The 20,000-nt window shown below is 43.8% G+C and overlaps 2 protein-coding genes across 16 annotated transcripts in view; one reads left to right on the top strand and one right to left on the bottom strand.

Moving 5' to 3' along the window:
* The window catches only part of LOC143018432 (sodium/mannose cotransporter SLC5A10-like), a 60,229-nt gene extending 56,436 nt beyond the window's left edge, over positions 1-3,793 (top strand). Inside the window, exon 13 of the mRNA XM_076173793.1 lies at positions 2,310-3,793. Coding sequence (XP_076029908.1) covers positions 2,310-2,611 — 302 coding nt within the window. The 3' untranslated portion in view covers positions 2,612-3,793. The remainder of the gene's footprint in view (positions 1-2,309) is intronic.
* Positions 3,794-8,861: 5,068 nt separating this feature from the next.
* Positions 8,862-20,000, bottom strand: part of mmd (disintegrin and metalloproteinase domain-containing protein mind-meld) — a 781,430-nt gene continuing 770,291 nt past the window's right edge. For 13 of the 15 annotated variants that reach the window (XM_076173443.1, XM_076173455.1, XM_076173452.1 and 10 more), the window contains one exon: positions 8,862-17,389. In XM_076173443.1, coding sequence (XP_076029558.1) covers positions 17,077-17,389 — 313 coding nt within the window. In that variant the 3' untranslated portion in view covers positions 8,862-17,076. Of the gene's footprint in view, positions 17,867-17,886; positions 19,417-20,000 lie in introns of those variants that run through there. The other 2 variants (XM_076173457.1, XM_076173454.1) reach the window with 2 other exon arrangements.

Below are 20,000 nucleotides of genomic sequence, written 5' to 3'. Positions count from 1 at the left end.
TGTGTGTGTACGTGTGCGTGTGTGTGGGGGCGTGTGTGGGCGCGCGCGCGCGTGTGTGTGTGTGTGTGTGTGTGTGTGTGTGTGTGTGTGTGTGTGTGTGTGTGTGTGTGTGTGTGTGTGTGTGTGTGTGTGTGTGTGTGTGTGTGTGTGTGTGTGTGTGTGTGTGTGTGTGTGAAAATGAGATTATTAATTTCCCCTTCCTCCTTCAAAGTGATACCTGGGGCTGATGGATCAGGTACCACTAACTTCTAGCAGGTCACGGGTGCCCTTTTAATTCCCTCCTACTTACAAAGTAAGCTACAAACCTCTGTCACATAACCTTGTAGTGTTCCTATTTGCATGCTTGTTCGCCGAGCGGGTTAGAGCGTCGCTCCCTGTGACGGAGGTAGTGGTGATAAAGCCATGTCTTGACGATCGGGCGTGTCCGTTGGGCAGCGCGGTTGGCGGGCGAATTCTGCCGGGCCTGCCCGTGAATGTTGTCCACACGACTGAGTTGATGAATAGCTGGGCGGGCGTGCCCGGCGATGCCAGTAGCGTGTGGAGTGCGGTACGACAAGCATGGCGCCGAGCATTGTCAAGAAAGAAGATATTGTACACCATGACAATTGCTTGGTGTCTAAAGAAAAATAAGACAAAGAAGGGTGGGGTGTGGGAGGGAGGCCTGTTGCTGTGGGTTCACGATATTAACTTACGTCTGGCAGGGTCGAAGCTCTAGCTATCGCGCACCGCTCGACGAGCACTCGGGCAATTTGACCGTTTGGCCGGCCACACACGTGCACTTTAAACTGACAGTTACAACTGTTCAGTTATAACTGTCAGTTGAAACTGCACGTGTTACGGTATCTCAGTATCACTGAGATACCCACACACTTGCAGTTTCAACTGACAGTCATAACTGAACAGTTGTAACTGTCAGTTTAAACTGCACGTATGTGGCCGGCCTTTGATCGTCAAATGCGTCCGTTAACGGGCATGACTACAAATCAGGCCCGTTCGTCTGGACAGGTCTTAACGGTTCGAAAACTGTCGGAAATGAGTTAGACCAAGGGCATGGTTCTTCAAATTTCAGGCTACAAAGTCCTCTGTAAGAGGCACCGTCCTAGCCTGCCGATAGGGGAGTTCGCGATGTTAAACAAAACCATCATACTTATATTCCCAGATGGCAGTGAATCGACAAGGAGGCTTAGTTCTACACCCCAGAGGTTGCCGTTGTGCTTAGTTCATCAGTAATCGCTGTCGCAACCGGGAAATAAAACTCTTTCTTTCTTCAAGTAGTAGATGGTGAAATCTCCGTCTTAAAGATACTATACCACTTCTCAGACGAAATAACAAGTAGAAGAAGCAAGATAGCATACATAATGGGTCACAGTAAGATAGTAAGAAAAAAGTTGGCTTATGACATAAAGCTTAAGTAATTCCAAGTAATTCCACGTTATCACAGATGGGGGCATACGCCAAGGGGCGCGTTGCTTCACTCACACGCCGGCGCCAGTCCCCACGGTCTCTCCGGGCAAGCTCCCATCCAGCCACCCTTCCCATCCCAATCCAAACAACCCTCGACAGCTTCGAGCAACTTACCCCAGCCATGGGTTCTGTGGTCATCCCCTTCTTCGGCTCCTCCATCGAGGGTTGTCTCTTGTGGAGACAACGCTGAATAGGATCAACAACAGGGAAATGTGTCATATGATGCCCATATAGCTGGAGTTGACGATTACGAATTATGCTGGTAACTGGCCTAGACTGAGTCTCATAGTACAGTCTCTGGTTTGATACAAAGTCATTCCAGCGATACCCAAACATTTTCCGAAGGCACGTAATACCAAAGACATCGAGACGTCTCCCGAAGTCAGCATCCAACGTCCATGTCTCACAGCCGTACAACAAGACATGGAACATAAATGGCTTGGTGAACCTTAAACTCTCACCTAGTGTAGCGCGGGATGGAAAGGGTACAAATTTTATTCCATAACTAAATACCAGGGGCCGAATTTATAAAATATCCTAACCCCTGAGTTTGGACATAAATCTTCAAAATGGCGGAGATTTGATCTAAATCCCTATGTCGGTGACCTAAATCCCTATGTTTAGATCTAAATACTTATGTCTAGCTCTAAATGCTTATGCCTAAACCTAAATGCTTATGTCTAGACCTAAATGCTTATGTCTAGAAAGTCTAGACATAAGCATTTAGGTCGCCGTTATAGGGATTTAGGTTAAAAACCTCCGCCATTTTGAAGATTTATGTCTAGATTTAGGGGTTAGGATCTTCTATAAATTCGGCCTCTGACTCTCGTTTTCTTTCTCTTCAGATGTCCAGCTCAACTCAGAAGAATCCCCAGAACGAAGGAATGGTCAATCAAACGCCTTCAAGAGGGCCTGGGTGTGGCTTTGTGGTTACGAAACCGAGAGCTTGACGAAGGAAGAGCAGAGCGAGATGCAAGACCATCTCAGAAACATCACGTCCCTCGAACAGGACCCACGGGCTAAAATGTTTCTCAACGCCAATTTGGTTATCGTGATTGTCATAGGAGTGGGGCTCTTTGTCTTCTTCACTAGGGATCCATTTCCAGAGGGTTTTGATCCTAAAAAGTACCAACAATCTCTTGTGTAGTAATGCAATGTAACGAGGTCCTTTCCCTGATTGAAACAAACACTCACACACGCGCTCGCACGCACGCACGCACACACACACACACACACACACACACACACACACACACACACACACACACACACACACACACACACACACACACACACACACACACACACACACACACACACACACACACACACACACACACACACACACACACACACACACACACACACACACACACACACACACACACACACACACACACATTGTGTGTTGGCAGTTGAAGAGAGCAGACATACGACTCAGTTCTAATGCCGCGTCCACAGGGTCGAGCTGTGCCTGGCAGACTTTGCCCTTACCGGACAAAGTCCGCATACTCTGCCCGCGAAGTGTCCACACGGCTGACGATGGTGGTTGGAGGTTAGTTGGCCGCAAGCAGAGGTTGGGAGGGAGTGATTCAGTGCGGTACGATAACCATGGTTCCCGCCATACTTGGAAAGAAGGTAGCACTTTACAGCATTATAATTGTTGCCTGCATTAAAAAGAAAAACAAGAAATCCCGGAGACATGTCTGGTGCCGGGAGTGGTTACAAAGAGGTGATTTAATGGGAAACTCAGTGACAATCCTACGTGAATTGCATGATGAAAATGAACAATTGTTTTGCAGTTACATGAGAATAAACATAAGCAGCTTTTCTGTTCTCCTTTCGAAAGTGGAGCCATATATACAAAGGCAAGAGACAAATATGAGGAAAAGCATAGCACCAATAGCACGTCTTGTCGAGACCAGTACACACTAGTACTAGGTGCGGACATGGTGGTAAGGTAACTTCGGTCTGTACTGAGCGGGTTTGCTAACTTTGCTCGCACCTCACCTCATGCGTTTGGCAGCGATGTCAGCCCTCCATCCACTGCCCGCAAATGGCGCCGGGAACGGACAGTTTGATGGTTTGCCCGCTGAAATTGCCCGTTGTCGAGCAAAGCCCTCGTGCCCAGCGGACAGTGCTCGACCGTGTGGACGTGGCATAAGAAGTCAAGGACACAGCTTGTGTAAGTATTGGGGTTGAAAGAGCAATATGGGGTCCTGACATAGAACAAGAAATATGTAGTAGTATACTTAAGAAATAATGAATTTGAAATGAAAATAGCAGGAAGTAATATAAGAGTAATTGATTATTTGGCAAGTAACTGAAACCTCAAACTGTTGTAAACTAAACGAACAAAGCTGGATATATGAAACTAGTTGCTGACAGCGGACATAAACAGGATTGTACATACATACATACCCCAAGGGCTTTTTCCTCCTTACAAGGGAGGTAGCCAAACTCAAAAGGCATAATTCCACTCCCATCCATTTCATTTCCACCCACACCTCTCCCAATCACCACCCTTCCCTCCCTCCCTCTTATCTTGGCTCCTCCTGGATGACGGGTCATTCCTGTATATCACCCATTGCCCTGGCTGAGATGCAGGATCATGATTATGGAAGATTCATTATGGAGCTAGGAATTTTAAAATACCCTAAGGCCAGAATGGCAACTATGAGTGAAACATTTAGAAAAGTATTGGAGGATATGGTTTTGACCACAGGTGAAATAAAAACACTCAAGAGACAAGTGTTTGACATGACGGTTGAAATAGATGAGATGTAATTTGAATGAAATTACATTAACAAAGGAGTTATATGAATATAGACTTGAGGGGTTAAATGGTGAATATAACAAGTTTATGATAATATGGAAGACGGTACGAAGCAAATACAATAACTGTTTGAAAAAATGGTAGAATTTAGTAACACTAAAAATGTAAACATGTATTGAACTCTGTACAAACTAGGTAGATATGTATGCAAAGAAATATCAAATCTATTTAGATGATTATACACACACACACACACACACACACACACACACACACACACACACACACACACACACACACACACACACACACACACACACACACATATATATATATATATATATATATGTATACATATATATATATATATATATATATATATATATATACATATATATGTATGAAGGTGGAAAAAGAAGTCACGGGTCTAGTTCCGAGTTCCTGAGTTTATTCCTGACCGGTTTCGCTCTATGCTTCTTCAGAGGAATGTGACTCTGGAGTGAAGCTGGCGGTATACTGTACATAGTCTGAGTAAGACCGCGTTCCCTCCTTGGAGGTGGGTTACGTTTGGTTGTACAATGGTTTTTAATATAATGAACAATAGTGATAATAAAGTATACAATAAATTGTTGTGATGTTATTACAAAACAGCTCCGGTGTGTGTGGAATGTTGATCGAGGGTGTAACATTGTAAGTGAAGTGAGTGGTGTAGAAATGTGGGAATCCTAAAAAGTGTCATAAGATAACTTATAGTATTAAATAATATAAAGACAAATATCCAGATAAATAAAATGAATGAAATAAAATGAAAATGAAAATACAAATACAAATGTCACAATGTACCAATATATATGTATATATATATATTTATACATATATATATATATATATATATATATATATATATATATATATATATATATATATATATATATACCGAATACCGAGTTCCTGAGTTTATATATATATACATTATATATATATATATATACATTATATATATATATATGTATACATATATATATAAACTCAGGAACTCGGAACTAGACCCGTGACTTCTTTTTCCACCTTCATCAATTTGTCACAATGTACCAGCATTTGTCTCAAGATGGAAAAGACAGGCATGGCGTCACCGAGGATAATTTTACTCTTAGGAGGAAGCTGACGAGTATTCAAAATAGAGACAAATTCCTAAAGGACTGCCTAGAAGAACAGGTCCTACCCAGATCAGCACCGAAACACCTACACCACCCACACAAACCCTTCAGCACATTCCTCTTGAGCATAGTGCGAAACCGGTCAGGAATAAACCCAGGAACTCGGAACTAGACCCGTGACTTCTTTTTCCACCTTCATCAGCTATAAGCAATTATCCTGTGTTGATTATCAGGACGATGGAAAAACCATGTGTACATCTTTTACTACCTCTCCAAGTTTTTAATTCATTTGGCTTATTCTCCCATATATTTATGTATTTTTTCTTCCTGTTGTAAATTCTTTTTTGTAACTGAAATGTAAATATACGAAAGCGCTCAAAGAGTTCCGTTACAGAATATATGAAAAAAAACAAGGTTAACACTTGCAAACTTGCTGGAAATTATAGACAATTCCTAAAAGTAAGGGCCCAGTCACATCAAGCTTATGATCTGTTTCCGACCACCGGCGACCAGGTGGTCGCTGACCAGTGGCAGGTAGTCTTTGGAAGTCGCTGGTAGTCGGTAATAAGGTAGACAAATGTATAGATCGATAGATATATAGATAGATATATTACAACACACACTGAATAGTCCCCAGTACATAGATTTTCATCTGATCAACCACATTAACTTTTTTCCATTTCAATTCCCTGCATAGGTTTTGTGTCGCCGACCGATCGCTTGATTTTCGGTCGAAGGTGGTCGGAAATATAGCAACGTCACGCCTTCAAGAAATCGTTTTCTTTAGTTTACGCACAGCATATATAATTTCCTGTATCAATTAATTATGCAACTATATCTTTAATAACAATTATAAGTTTCCAATAGCAATATGTAAATATGTATAAGTGTATATACTAATATTCTGTATAGTAACAATTGTATTTTGTAAACTAATTTGTGCACTATTCTTCTAAATATAACATGTGCCCTTTTGGAGTTTCACTGCTAACTTATGCTTCCTTCCATTTCACTCTTTCCTTCCACTAAACCCCGAATTTCCCCCTCCCTCCCTCTCCCCAATCTTCTCTATCCTGCCCTCTAATTAACTAACTTTCCCCAAACTAACCGAGCAAGTGTGTCTGCCCCACATCTGTCATAACTTTTACTTCCTTCCATTTCATTCTTTCCTTCCACTAAATCCCCAATTCCATCTTATCTATCCTGCCCTAACTAACTTTCCCCCGAGCAAGTGGGTCTGCCCCACATCTATCATAACTCTTACTTCCTTCCATTTCGTTCTTTCCTTCCACTAAACCCCCAATTCCCCCTCCCTCCCTCTCCCCCATCTTATCTATCCTGCCCTCTAGCTAGCTTCCCCCCGCCCCACAAAAAAACACAGTCCACGTGACTGTAAAAATAAAAAGTGGGTCTGCCCCACATCTATCTTATCTCTAACTTCCTTCCATTTCATTCTTTCTTTCCACTAAACCCCCTAAAATCTCCCCCATCTTATCTATCCTGCCCTCTAGCTAGCTACTTCCCCCCCCTCCCCAAAATTAACAAAGTCCCAAAGACTATAAACTAACCCCACATCTTTCGTAACTCTTACTTCCTTCCATTTCACTCTTTCCTTCCACTAAACCCCCAAATCCCCCCTCCCTCCCTCTCCCCCATCTTATCTATCCTGCCCTCTAACTAACTAACTCCCCCCCCTCCCTCCCTCCCTCTCTCCCCCATCTTGTCTGTCCTGCCCTCTAACTAACTAACCTAAAAAGTCCCAAAGACTATAAACTAACGGAGCAAGTGGGTCTGCCCCACATCTATCATAACTTTTACTTCCTTCCATTTCATTCTTTCCTTACACTAAATCTCCAATCCCCCCTCCCTCCCTCTCCCCCATCTTATCTATCCTGCCCTCTAACTAACCTATATATATATATATATAAATTAAAGTCTTAAAGACTATAAACTACCCGAGCACATCTATCATAACTCTTACTTCCTTTCATTTCACTCTTTCCTTCCACTAGATCCCCAAATCCCCCCTCCCACCCTCCCCCATCTTATCTATCCTGCCCTCTATCATTAATATAAAACTTAGCACGTAAATCTGCCCCACATCCGTCATATCGCAAACTTCCTTCAATTTCGTTCTTTCCTTCTACTAAACCTTGAATCCTCTCCCCTTTCTTATCTATTCTGCCCTCTCCACGATCATAGTTACCCTGCACTCGAACAACAAAGTTAAAAATACACCAATCTTTCTCCCGCAAATAATAGTCTATTATAGCAGTATTAATTCACTACAGAAACAGGGTATAAGCTTCATGTGACAGGTATGGAAGATTGCATAGGTGTCTTACCTGTCGAGAGTCTCATTTACAGCATTTATTGTCACTATCTTATTGCTCTTTCCATCAAAAAAAGGTTACTATACCTAACTAAATACATAGAGTAACTAATAGTAGAGAAACAAAAAGGTAACAGTGCAATTGTTGATATGCTTTTTATAGTTTCACAAACGTTGCTATTATGTTTCTTACTCTAATTATCAACTTCATCTAAACTTTATTCATTAGTACTTATATATGATCAAATATCATTATGAACTGGTTCCTGTAATTTGTATGATTGTCATTTTCATCTGTGGGAATGCTGTATTTTGTCCCATCAAGAAGTGACCTTCTGTTTTTTGAGCTTCATGTCAGTAAAACTAATCCATTTCAATACGAAAAGTCTGTTTTTATCTAACAAATAATTGTTCTCATATCTATGAATTCTTATTATTGATGTCTTTGATACAATAAATGGTTTGTATATCTACACCAGCTGTCAGACCATTTTGATCTAATGCCGAAACCTTTCCCACGGTCAAAATTACACTTACCTTTATTGATCTATTTGGACTTGGTAACGAAGCCCTTCTGCTGTAGAGTTTAGAAATATTTACATTCACCGATGTTGATCATAGTGAATTGCAACAACTCTTCGATATTTATTAATCAGTTAGTTATATTTAGTCGATTTAAATCCTAAATCAGTCCCTTTAGTAAACGAAATCACGTTATTGTCAAATTAAATATGATTTCTGCAAGACCTTACACAAAATCTTAAGATTTTGAAACATCTTGATTATTGCTAAGGCAAAGGGCGATGACTAATTGGTAATTCATAATCAAGTGACTCATTTTGTTTAAGCTCTCGTCCATGCACTTAAACAACGTGTAATGGTTTGGATAATCTATCCCTATCTGATATTATAGGGGGGAAATGGATTTATTGATTCTGTGTTAATAATTTTTAATTTTGTGAGAATTAAAGTGTTGTGAAAGTTGATTTTATCATAGTTTATAATACATTTATCTTTTAATAAAATGTATAAATAAATGTGATATTTCTTTTATAAATATAACCAATTCATTTAAAAAATGATAGAAATGAGTTGATTGGAGTGAGCGAGAGAGGAGATGAAAACGACCAAATATGTACAATAATTTATTATAACCTCTGTACAAACATTTTTCATAATCTCCAATTCTTGGGCTGATACACAACTCTTTAAACTCGCAACAGACCTAACTGTGCTACAGTTTGCCTTAGAGACGAAACGTTAGTAGGTTACAAAAAGATGATAAACACCTACAGTACGGAGAATAAAACGTGTAAAAAAATTCCGTTTTTCTTTTTACAGAATTGAATAATTATAACGTCACGTCTCTACATCTAGCAACACAAGGAGCAAAAGCCCTTTTATGCTTGAGAGCCCCACACTTTCGCCGGCTTTGTTGCTAAATGCAAGAGGGGAAAGGAGATTTGGGGGGGGGGGAGGGGGAGTGTTATATAATCGTTGCAAATGGGGACAACCTAGAGGGACGCGACCGAGATAGCCGAAAGGTAGCTTGATTTTGTCATGACTAGGTGCTAGACTAAAAAAGGCTAAGAAACTACCCAAGGACTCAATGTAACATAGTACAGAGGAAGCAGGCTTTCTCTCAGGAGCAGGTCTCGATCGTCCACGGAGTTGGGATGATTGAATGGGATGGGTGGAGAAGGAAGGGTGGGTTGGTTCTGAGGGGCCAAGTTTTCTTCTTTGTTGTCTTTTTTTTTCGTCGTCGTCATATTAGTTAAGATTCTCCAACATTCTAGATATGAGGGTCTGGTTTTTCTTTATCCTAATCGTTTTTTTTGGCTAGCTGGTTGTTTCTTATTAATAATTTTAAGCCTCAGGATAACGGTTTTGGTTATTTCAGAAGATTTTCTTGGATTCCTCTGGTTCCCGTCTCACCTCCTGATCAAGTCTAACTTTCCACATTCTGCATTCTTCGTTGCTGTTCATGTTGGTCTTGTATTCCAATAGGTCATACTTTGATAGTTCCCTGGATCCTTATTTTGAGATATTTTTGCAAAAATCCTTGTTCCCTTGTGACAACGATAAATATCTTTAGGTTCTTTTGTTTCTGCTAAGTCGGCGTACCCTCCTTCCTAAATCTTTCTCTAAAGCATATTCCAACGGGTCCCTGTATCACGGAGAGCTTCTGCTACGGCTGGGGTTAAACAACCCATTCAAGAGCTAAAAAATTGTTACTTCAGGGCTCGCAGGCCACGTTGGATGTCCTGGGACTTTTCAGGGATGGGGTTAGGGGTAGTGGGAATGTGCATTCGTGAACACTGACAACGTAGTTCGTTTGGAATTTTAAGGCCATCAGAGGTGGCCAAAGAGCGACGACGCAATTATTTACCAGATGCGTGTGTGTGTGTGTGTATGTGTGTGTGTGTGTGTATGTGTGTGTGTATGTGTGTGTGTGTGTTTGTGTGTTTGTGTGTGTGTGTGTGTACGTGTGTGTGTGTGTACGTGTGTGTGTGTGTGTGTGTGTGTGTGTGTGTGTGTGTGTGTGTACGTGTGTGTGTGTACGTGTGTGTGTGTGCATGTGTGTGTGTGTGTGTGTGTGTGTGTGTGTGTGTGTGTGTGTGTGTGTGTGTGTGTGTGTGTGTGTGTGTGTGTGTGTGTGTGTGTGTGTGTGTGTGTGTGCCGTTGGGGAGGGGAGAGGGAGGGGAAAGTGGGAGGGAGGGGTAAGACTTGATAGGGGTAAGCGTAATAGCTTATCAGATCAGATATAAGTTTGGAGCTTTCCCCCTAACAAATTGAGTGGAGTGACACAAGCTCTTCAGGTAAGACGTCGAAGACTTACGGACAATTAACAAGTTAAGCATAACAACGACGAAACTATCCCTTCTATTGAAGAAGTAAAAGTTGCTGACTGGTTAAGCGTAATAATGTAAGACTACTTCATATCAGATATCCAAGGATGCTGATCAGTTGATTGAGTGAGTGAGCGCAATGAAATGTGTCCTATCCTCAGATCACACATCGATGAACTGAAGGTAGTTGTTGAGCGTAATGGAATATTTCTTCGGGTCGAAGTTCGAAGATTGTTTGTTGATTGGTTGAGCGCAGTAGTGACATAGTTATTTGGGTCATGTACCAAAGGGTTACCGACTGATGAGGCGTAACTGTAGTGTAGATTTTAGTCAGAGAGGCTATTACTGTTGAGGGATGAAGTGTAGTGATGATTGAGAAGTTTCTGTTGTCCTTATGGTTTCCAAAATAGCATACTCGTGTGTATGTAGTGTCTGTGAATGAACGGGATGATTATAATGGCATAGGCGTTTTTGTGATCGATTATCGAATGCTAAAGGTTCTTGATGAGCTGGACTGATGACACATCGGACTAATGACTCTTCTTTCTGAGGATCTCCAAGACTGACGAAGGATTTGTTGTCAACGATGAGTTTGGGGTGGGGGTGGGGGGGGAAGGGGACTGACTCGCAAGTTACTGAAGGAAGTTGAGCGAATATCGAGAGCACTTCGGAGGGTCAGCATGAGGAAGAAGTATTTGTCTTTTTCTCAAAGATGCTACAGCTAAGAAGGTCATGTCTGACCCTATGAAGATAATAATAATAACGAAAGAACTAACGTGATTAGAGATTTTGATTATCTGTTACGAGGTCCATATTTCCTCTCCTTCTTCTTCGTCGTCTTCTTCGTTTTCTACTTCTTCTTCCTTCGTGCCGTTTCTATATCGCTAAGGATCTCTTTCTGATTCGTTCAGTTAACCCCTTCCATAACGATGGATGCCACTTCTTGTATTCTGGATTTTGTCAACTTATTCCATTCATTTCCGCGGCACTCCTTTGGTAGAGAAAAGGTTAGATTCATCTTGATCAACTCTTTCCGTACCGAGAGGTGTTGATATTATTTTAGTCTATTTCAATCACTTCCGTGGCCCCCTTCGGTAGGAAAGGCGTTAACTACCTTGGCCCGTCTCCTTTAGACTTACATATATATACATGTGTTTCGCCTCTGCCTTTCTGCTTGCCTGTCTGTCTGTTCAAATCGTGGACAACCGACGCCTGCTCCCTCTGCTGGCCTTCTTTGGAAAACACACACCACATGCACTCTTTTTCACTCCCACTCCAGGTACAAAAACAACTGTAATAATAATATAGTAATCATCGTCGTTATAATATTTTCACAGATACATTCTGTGTCGGGAGAATCCTATCCTGCACCGCCATAGACATTGAGCGCGCAGGTGCAATAGTCTGTGGGTGTCATGTAGGGCGAGGGAATGTAGGCCAAGGGGGAGGGGGGAGGGGGGGAGAAGAGGGGAGGTGGCAGAAGAGTAGAGGGGAGACTAAAAGGAGGGGGGAGACTAAGGCGAGGGGAGAGGTTCAGAGGCGGGGTGGGGGGAAAGGGAAACTCCAGGGGGATTGACATCCGGGGCACCTGGTCAGACTTCGAGTATGGGTCGTAGGGGGGAGATATGAGGATAAGGATAACGGGGGGAAGGGTAAGGAGGGAAGGAGGGACTGAGGAAGGAAGGAAAGGGTTGTTCAGGTTCGACAGGGGAACGATTCGAGTCCTCCCTTCGAACATCTTGTTATTGTCGCACAGTCCACAGATTCGCCTTTATGTACATTAGGAGAACGACCACACGCACCACTTATGGGTAATGGATAAGGTTTTCTAAAACAAGTACTCAATACTACATAAGAATTAGTTAGCAAAACAATTGCGTCTTTAGGCTCATTCGTCCTAAACTAAGGTTGTGCATCATATTGTAAGTCTTCAGCTACTTTAGGGTGGCGGCGTCTGCTAGTTGAGAAAGAAAATGTGCATTGATACATGCCCTAGTCATTACAAATAAACTGTAAAATTAGTCCTAGTACAGAGAAACCCATTCTTAAAGTTACATTAAAAAGTTTGCCGTGACATAAATCTAAAGTTATATAGAGAATCATTGACCCCGTTGACATTGTTTGAGGTGCTTACGGGCCTGTTCAGGACGACCACACACATCCCTTGACAATGCTGGCGGAGGTGGCACTGAGGGCCACACTGCAATGCCAAGAGAGCCAGGAGTGTCGGGGCCTCGGACATGCGCCGGGGGAGGGTCTGGGGGGGGGGTTTAGTGGCACCTGAGGTGGCCACTCCCCCCGGTGGAAGAAACAACCTCCCTCTCTCCCTCCCGCTGGAGGCGCCTCGCCCTCAGACACGCTTATGGTGAAACCTGATTTTGAGGTGCAGTTCTTCTAAATGACAAGTGCTGGACCTTCGACAATGTGGACAGGAGTATTTGGGGGGGAAGGTAGTACTTTGGTACTCCGTTTATTTATTTATATTTAATAAATAGATTTGATTTTCTAGTGAGAAATATCATCGTAGTTGGTTTTGCAACCCTGTGTACTAACGATGCTTCGCCACAGAGAACAATAAGTAGCATGGGGAAGATCTGGAAGAGGCAGGGGCACCTGTCGCCGTAGCTAGTAAGGAAACGTTTTTTTTTATTTCTCTCTTTGGTAAACACATGACTACGCTATAAATAAGCAGCCGATGGATGTGTGGCACAAAGAAAAGTCAAGTAAAATGTCATGCTTACGGGGGAAACACTAGGAATAATCCCAAACCCGATTAGCTACACTTCCACCGACACTCATCCATAAGTGCCTACAGTGGGGGAACTCGTGTGGAGGAGGAGGAGGAGGAGGAGGTGGAGGAGGAGGAGGAGGAGGAGGAGGAGGAGGAGGAGTAGGGAAAGGATAAGGAAGATTGATGAGAAGGAGCAAGGAGGAGGAGAGAGGAACAGGAGTCAAGAGGAGGATAAGGAAGATTGATGAGAAGGGGCAAGGAGGAGGAGGAGAGAGGAACAGGAATGAAGAGGAGGATAAGGAAGATTGATGAGAAGGAGCAAGGAGGAGGAGAGAGGAACAGGAATGAAGAGGAGGATAAAAAAGATAGATGAGGATTAAGGAGGAGGAGAGAGGAACAGGAGTGAAGAGGAGGATAAAGAAGATTGATGAGGAATGAGGAGGATAAAAAATATTGAGGAAAAGGAGTGAGTGAGGAGGATAAGGAAGATTGATGAGAAGGAGTAAGTAGGAGAGAGGAACAGGATTGAGGAGGAGGATAAGGAAGATTGATGAGAAGTAAGGAGGAAGGATGAGGTGTAGGAGTGAGGAGGAGGATAAGGAAGACTGATGAGGAATAGGGAGGAGTATAAAGAAGATTGAGTAGAAGAAGTAAAGAGGAGAGAGGGTCAGGAGTGAAGAGGAGGATAAGGAAGACTGATTAGAAGGAGTAGGGAGGGGGGGTGAGGTGCAGGAGCTAGGAAGAGGATAAAGAAGATTGAGGATAGGGAGTCAGGTGGAGGCGAGAGGAACAGGAATGAGGAAGAGGATAAGGAAGATTTGTGAGGAGGAATAAGGAGGAGGAGTGAAGTGCATGAGTGAAGAGTACGTGCGGAGGAGTGAGAAGAGAGGAGGAGGAGGAGGAGGAGGAGGAGGAGGAGGAAGAGGAAAGGTGGAAAAGAGGAGGGAGGGGCGTTGGTAGATGAAGTGTACGGCCACCCTAAGTGAACTTGATTATTTACAGGACTGAGGAGCTTTCTCCACGTGATCTACGGACTGAAAAGGTTTACGAGGGCGGGCCCGTAGTCGGAGATCTCTTCCACGTTGGGGGGAGGGGATGGCATCCGCATCCACTTCGGGTACATTTCATTATTACGAGCTACTGAACCCTGAACAAATTACCAGTAATGAAACTCCTACTGTCACCATTTTTTTTTTTTTTTACAATATCATCTCCTCCTCCTTCTTCTTCTTCTTCTTCTTCTTCTTTGTCTTCTTCTTATGTTCTTCATTTTCGTCTTCTTTCCCTTTTCCGAGACAGGACCCAATGTCCTGGTCCATAGTCCTCGACTTTGGGGGGGGTTTTGACGGCGATGCGAGCGTGCTGCAGTCACGGCCACTAGTTTAGTACTTTCTAACTACGTTTTGAATGACTCAATACTCAGATAACACTTTTCGCACAACGATATTCTTCCCGTTCATGATTGTTTTAAGGCTAAATATAACAGAAAGACTTACAGCACATTCATTGGTGGTTTTTCACGATGCAAAATGTCTTGAAGGTCACGCACGAGCAGACGCTGTGGCGGCGGCGACAGCAACGACAGTTCATCTCACGTATTTTGATCTCTCACATTCACTTCGGGCTTCACGCTGTGGAGATGTACTCGGGAGACGTGATACCTTACGTATGTGACAGTAGAGGGAAAGTGAGGATAACCGAGGAGCCGGTTAGTTGAAGAAGCGTGTGTGTGTGTGTGTGTGTGAGTGTGTGTGTGTGTGTGTGTGTGTGTGTGTGTGTGTGTGTGTGTGTGTGTGCGTGTGTGTGCGTGCGCGTGCGTGACACGTTCACTCCTGCGTAGGTGCCCTACACAACGCCAATGACGGCAGTAGAAACCTGGTCGTCGTCGCTCACCGCCCGCGACCTTGGATTATGGAGTAGCCAAGTCTCCTGGTGGTTTGAGCAAGAGCGGGTTTAGCGAGTGAGTAGCCTTGTTTTTTTTTTGGGGGTATCAACATTACTTGACTTCCGGTTGTAGCACGGTATCACTCGAGTGATGGACGGGAATTGGCCTGGCAGTATTGGGCCAAGCAAGTAGATGCTGCGGTTGGTGAGCACGGAATAACGCCAGGCCCTGGTAAAACTTTTCGTGAAGCATCTAATACTATAGGGTTAATACTGTACAGTGTTAAAGTCACTTATGATTGTTAACAGTGTCGAATACAACAAAGAGTTGTTGCGCGTTCGGGCACTGGAGAATATTTCATTATTTATTTTTTAGTGAGGATATTGTGAACACTTGGAGACGAATCACGGGGCGCAGCGGTGATTGCGGTGGTGGTCGTGGTTTTTCAGTCTCTTCGCAGCTCCGAGGAGGGTTGAACGTCGACATGACGTCACTTAGGATTTTCGTTTTCTATTGCCGACTTGTCCAACGTCTTTCTTTTTTTTTTTTTGTTAGTTTCCGTTCTTATGTCTAGCGTGTCATCTTTGATTTACACTTTTTGTCTGATGATCTTAGCGTGTCATCTTTGATTTACACTTTTTGTTTAATGATCTTAGCGTGTCATCTTTGATTTACACTTTTTGTCTAATGATCTTAACAAAACGGTATTTGGTCCTGCGAGCTCATTGATTCCCCCCACTGCTCGAAGACTCGTGTCCAGCGCATGTCTTCTCCTCGTTCTTCTTCTCTGATTAACTAGATTTGTCCATTGTATTTTTAATTTACCCCTTAATTAACTCTCATTCTTATGGTCTAGCTTGGCATTTCCTTTCAAATTTAAGTACTTTGATAATCCATTGTAACCTTGCTCATGATTTGACGAGATTTTGTTACCGAATAATGGTTCCATTTTGTATTTTTGTCCACGTTGGTCATGAATTTCTTTAGTTTATTTTTTGGTCCTTTTTTCATCACCTATTGGTCTTTGCTCTCGTTTAATTTTACCACAAACCGTTTTCTATAATAGTTCATTTCTGTTATACCTTAACCTACTCTTTTTCTCTCTGTGGCTTTACTCTTTCTCTTTTTGGGGCAAAAGAAAAAAAAAAAAAATTCCTATCCTTCCGAACACTGATTTTTTTTTTCTCACACGTTTCGGTTGTTTTGAATGCCTCTGATCACAGCATTATCGAAATCATCGTTCGGTCGAGTTCACCAAACATTTCTGATGCAACACAAACAGGCTTCTTCATGATCGGTACAAAGGAAAATATTCCTCGTTTATTGACTATTCTTTCTTGATGACGAATCGGCGTAACAACGTTACGCATTGGAGCACAAAATCATCATCATCATCATCATCATCATCATCATCATCATCATTATCATTAATATAATCATTATCATCATCATTATCATCATTTTACCGGGAGGTTGCAGATCGCGCGCGTTCACCCAAAGCTTCTTTACGCTGACGACATGGCTCCCTTCTGGTACGCTACAGGAGAACGTGGGTTTGCTTCAATTTGAAGAGATTTTACTTTCTGTAGCGTCCAGACCAGGCATGATGCTGCCTCGGACCACCGGTGGATGCGTCCCGCTCCCCGCGGATCGTCATGAAGGACGAAGACGTCGCTCGTGGGATCCGAATCCTCTCCATGCTAGATGGAGACTGGATCATCTGCTGCTCATGATTGACCTCCGGGGCGGTGAGGGTTCTGGTCAGAGGCCAGAGCCGGAGGTCCATGGGCGGCGGGGGGAAGGCGTGCCTTCGAGGAATCGAAGACGAGGACCAGCGTGGTCCCAGGGCGGGACGCACCACCGTGTCCTATGGAAGCCAGCGTCAGTGTTTATATTCGGGGTAACGCGCGCCAGGCTGCAGAAGGGCATGGTCGGGCTGAGCGCCGTCACGACCGTCCTCCTCCTCCTCCTCGTCGTCCGGAGCGTCGTGGCCGTGGTGGTGGCCGTTGTAGTCCTGGTCGTCATGATAGGAGACGTCGGAGGGGGGCGAGTAGACTCGGAGGTCGCGGGGTGAGGCGGTGGTGCCTGGTGGGTGGGCGGCAAACCGGGATCCTCCTTCAAAGCGGGTTACTGGGAGAGCTTCCTCGCTGGCCGAACGGAGAAGGGCGCTGGGCGGCCTCCTCGAGTATTCGTCACTGCAAGAGAGGCACACGTCATCACCACACTGGGCAGGTGATGAAGGTGATGAGGGGGTCAGTCACGGCAGGCCCGAGGGCGAGTTCGGGTGCCAGGGCAAGCAGGCAGTGAGGAGGACACACGAGCAGCAGCTACTAAATCTAAGCTGCTGCTGCATTGCATGTTAAACAAGTGTGGCATGCCCAGGGTGGTGGTTGGTTGGTGGTGGATGGTGGTAGTGGAGAAATGGGAGTAGTAGTAGTAGTAGTAGAAGTAGTAGTAGTAGTAGTAGTGGTGGTGGTGGTGGTGGTGGTATTCATGGTGGTGCTGTACGAGGTGAAGAGGAGGGGAGCCAGTCCTGGGTGGCACCTGGCACCGAACAGCCCAAGCGGAGGCACTGACTGTTGGTTGGGGAGCCCTTAGTTCATTTGGACAGGGGCCAAAAATACTGGCCAGCATGCGCACGAACACCCTTGGGCAGGACCACAAATTCATCACTGCAAACAAACAAACAAGGACGAGACAGTTAAGGGGGGACCAAGCCACAGCAGCTGAATGGAGCAGGAACACGAGCTGGAGCGGCCCAGCTCCACACAAACACTTGCCTAAAGGTATCACTATCCAGAGGTCCTGGCAGCCACGCACACTTAACTTGTTTAAGGCTAGCTATACATGGGGGGCTGGGCTGGGGCGGGGCGGGACGTGAGGGCTCTACCGCAGGGCTCCACGCACGCACACACGCACGCACGCTCGCACGCACACACGGATGGGCAACACTAATGGACTGTGTCTTGCCGGCTTTCTACAGCAGATGGCCAATCAGCCGGCCGTCCGGCCAGCCGGCCAGATTGCTGAGGAGCCACCGGTTAAACCATCCCCTGGAAGAACAGACCAAGATGACCGGTCTGCTGCTACTCCTTATCCGGTATACATAAAGGCTTGGATACAAATTTTACTCTTCATAAATGTTATGCTTAAGACATTTCTCTTCCTTTTAGTAGTACCTTTGAGATCAGAATCAGTGTAGGAGGAATTAAAGCAAATTCTAGAATACATTTGGTGAGTGCGGATTGCTAGGTTAAATGGTGATGAAAATTTGAGGAACATGTTCTAGGTGAAGTTTGGTGGGTTACAGCACAAGACAAGTTGAGTTCCCCAATGATCCATAGTTACAATACGTTATTGATCCATGAAAGTTATCTCACTAATATGCAAATGCGCAACCTATATTCACCACAAATCAGGAATTTATTCCCATTTTCTCTAGTAAAAACAAATCTGGAATTTCTTCCCATTTTCTTCAGGAAAAACAAATCTGGAATCTCTTCCCATTTTCCTTAGTAAAAACATTACAAAAGACGAGAAGTTGAATGTCTTTAACTCGATGAACTAGTCATATATTTCATAAATGTTTTGATGATAAAAGAGCTTCATAATTCAGATTCATATGCACAATTAAAACAACAAAAAGTTACAGGGCACTCGTCCTATAGATGCAACTGTAAATTAAACCAAATATTGAGTAGATGATTGGACACTTCCACATAACAAAGTAAGTTCCACGCAAGTTTGTTTGCATCCACAAATAGTAAACTGTAATTTCTCCGGTACACAAAATTAATGCTCACGTTAAAAGACTCCAACTTCTAGTCTTTCTAGGATATTGTTAGTCACTAAATGTTTGAAATTCACTCAGCCAAAATGCTGAAGACTTTTTTATGGTCACTTAGGCAAATGACAAACCTTTCGTATTTGAAGTGGAGAGCAAATGATTGCTGCCCCTAGATAGTACTCAAATCTCAAGCTAAGCTTTTATCCGTACTTTCAAAGGATTTATGTATACCGGCCGTGGGTTAGGTTCGGGTAGCCAGTCAGCTTCGAGGTGCGGCCAGCCAGCCAGACAGCTCAGTCACATTACTGTGGCGATGTGGAGCGCGCGAGTTCTCGCGACGGTGGGCGGTAGCGAGCTGGGAGAGGGGTCATGCCGGTCGAGTCACGCTGGGCCAGCCGGCGACGACTCCGGCTGCGACGGTGGCGGCGGCGGCTGCTGCGAGAGCGGGAACAGACAGGCACAATGGGCATGCAGCATCAAGCCGGCGGACAAATGCTATAGTATGACGGGTGGCCTTAGTCGGTTGGAGTTCGACTGAGAGAGACACGCGGTGCCCAATTAAAAAGACATGGCGTTCCTCGCTCCCTACCCTGTCTCCGGGCCACTTTTTTATATTCATCTATTCTTTCTTATTCCAACCGTCTAAGTTACCCAAACAATTGCTACTAAGGACTAAATATTAAAGGCCAAATCATGAAGAAAGCAGCTCTATAAAGGAGAAACATGAATGAGAATGATGAGATGATAAAGCGAACTGTAATGTAAAGGCAAGCTCGCGTATTGGACAATTCAGCTGACAAAACAATCAGTGACTATGTAAACAAGAACTCGTGAGCATAAGGGCGTACAAGAATTTATGTTTAGATGATATCGCACAATCCACTGGATTCTTTCAGTTAATTCGTACATATGGGAATTTACACACGTAGGCTGTGAAAAGGATATTCTACAACTCCTATTTATGACACAAAACATTAAAAAGTTATTTTGCGAATTAGCATTTTACTGTAATTAAGTTG

This window comes from Oratosquilla oratoria, chromosome 34 (assembly GCF_046742065.1).
Source record: "Oratosquilla oratoria isolate Oo_2021 chromosome 34, ASM4674206v1, whole genome shotgun sequence".
Lineage (NCBI taxonomy): Eukaryota > Metazoa > Arthropoda > Malacostraca > Stomatopoda > Squillidae > Oratosquilla > Oratosquilla oratoria.
Note: the sequence above shows the minus strand (reverse complement) of the source record. Positions and strands in the feature narration are given on the sequence as shown.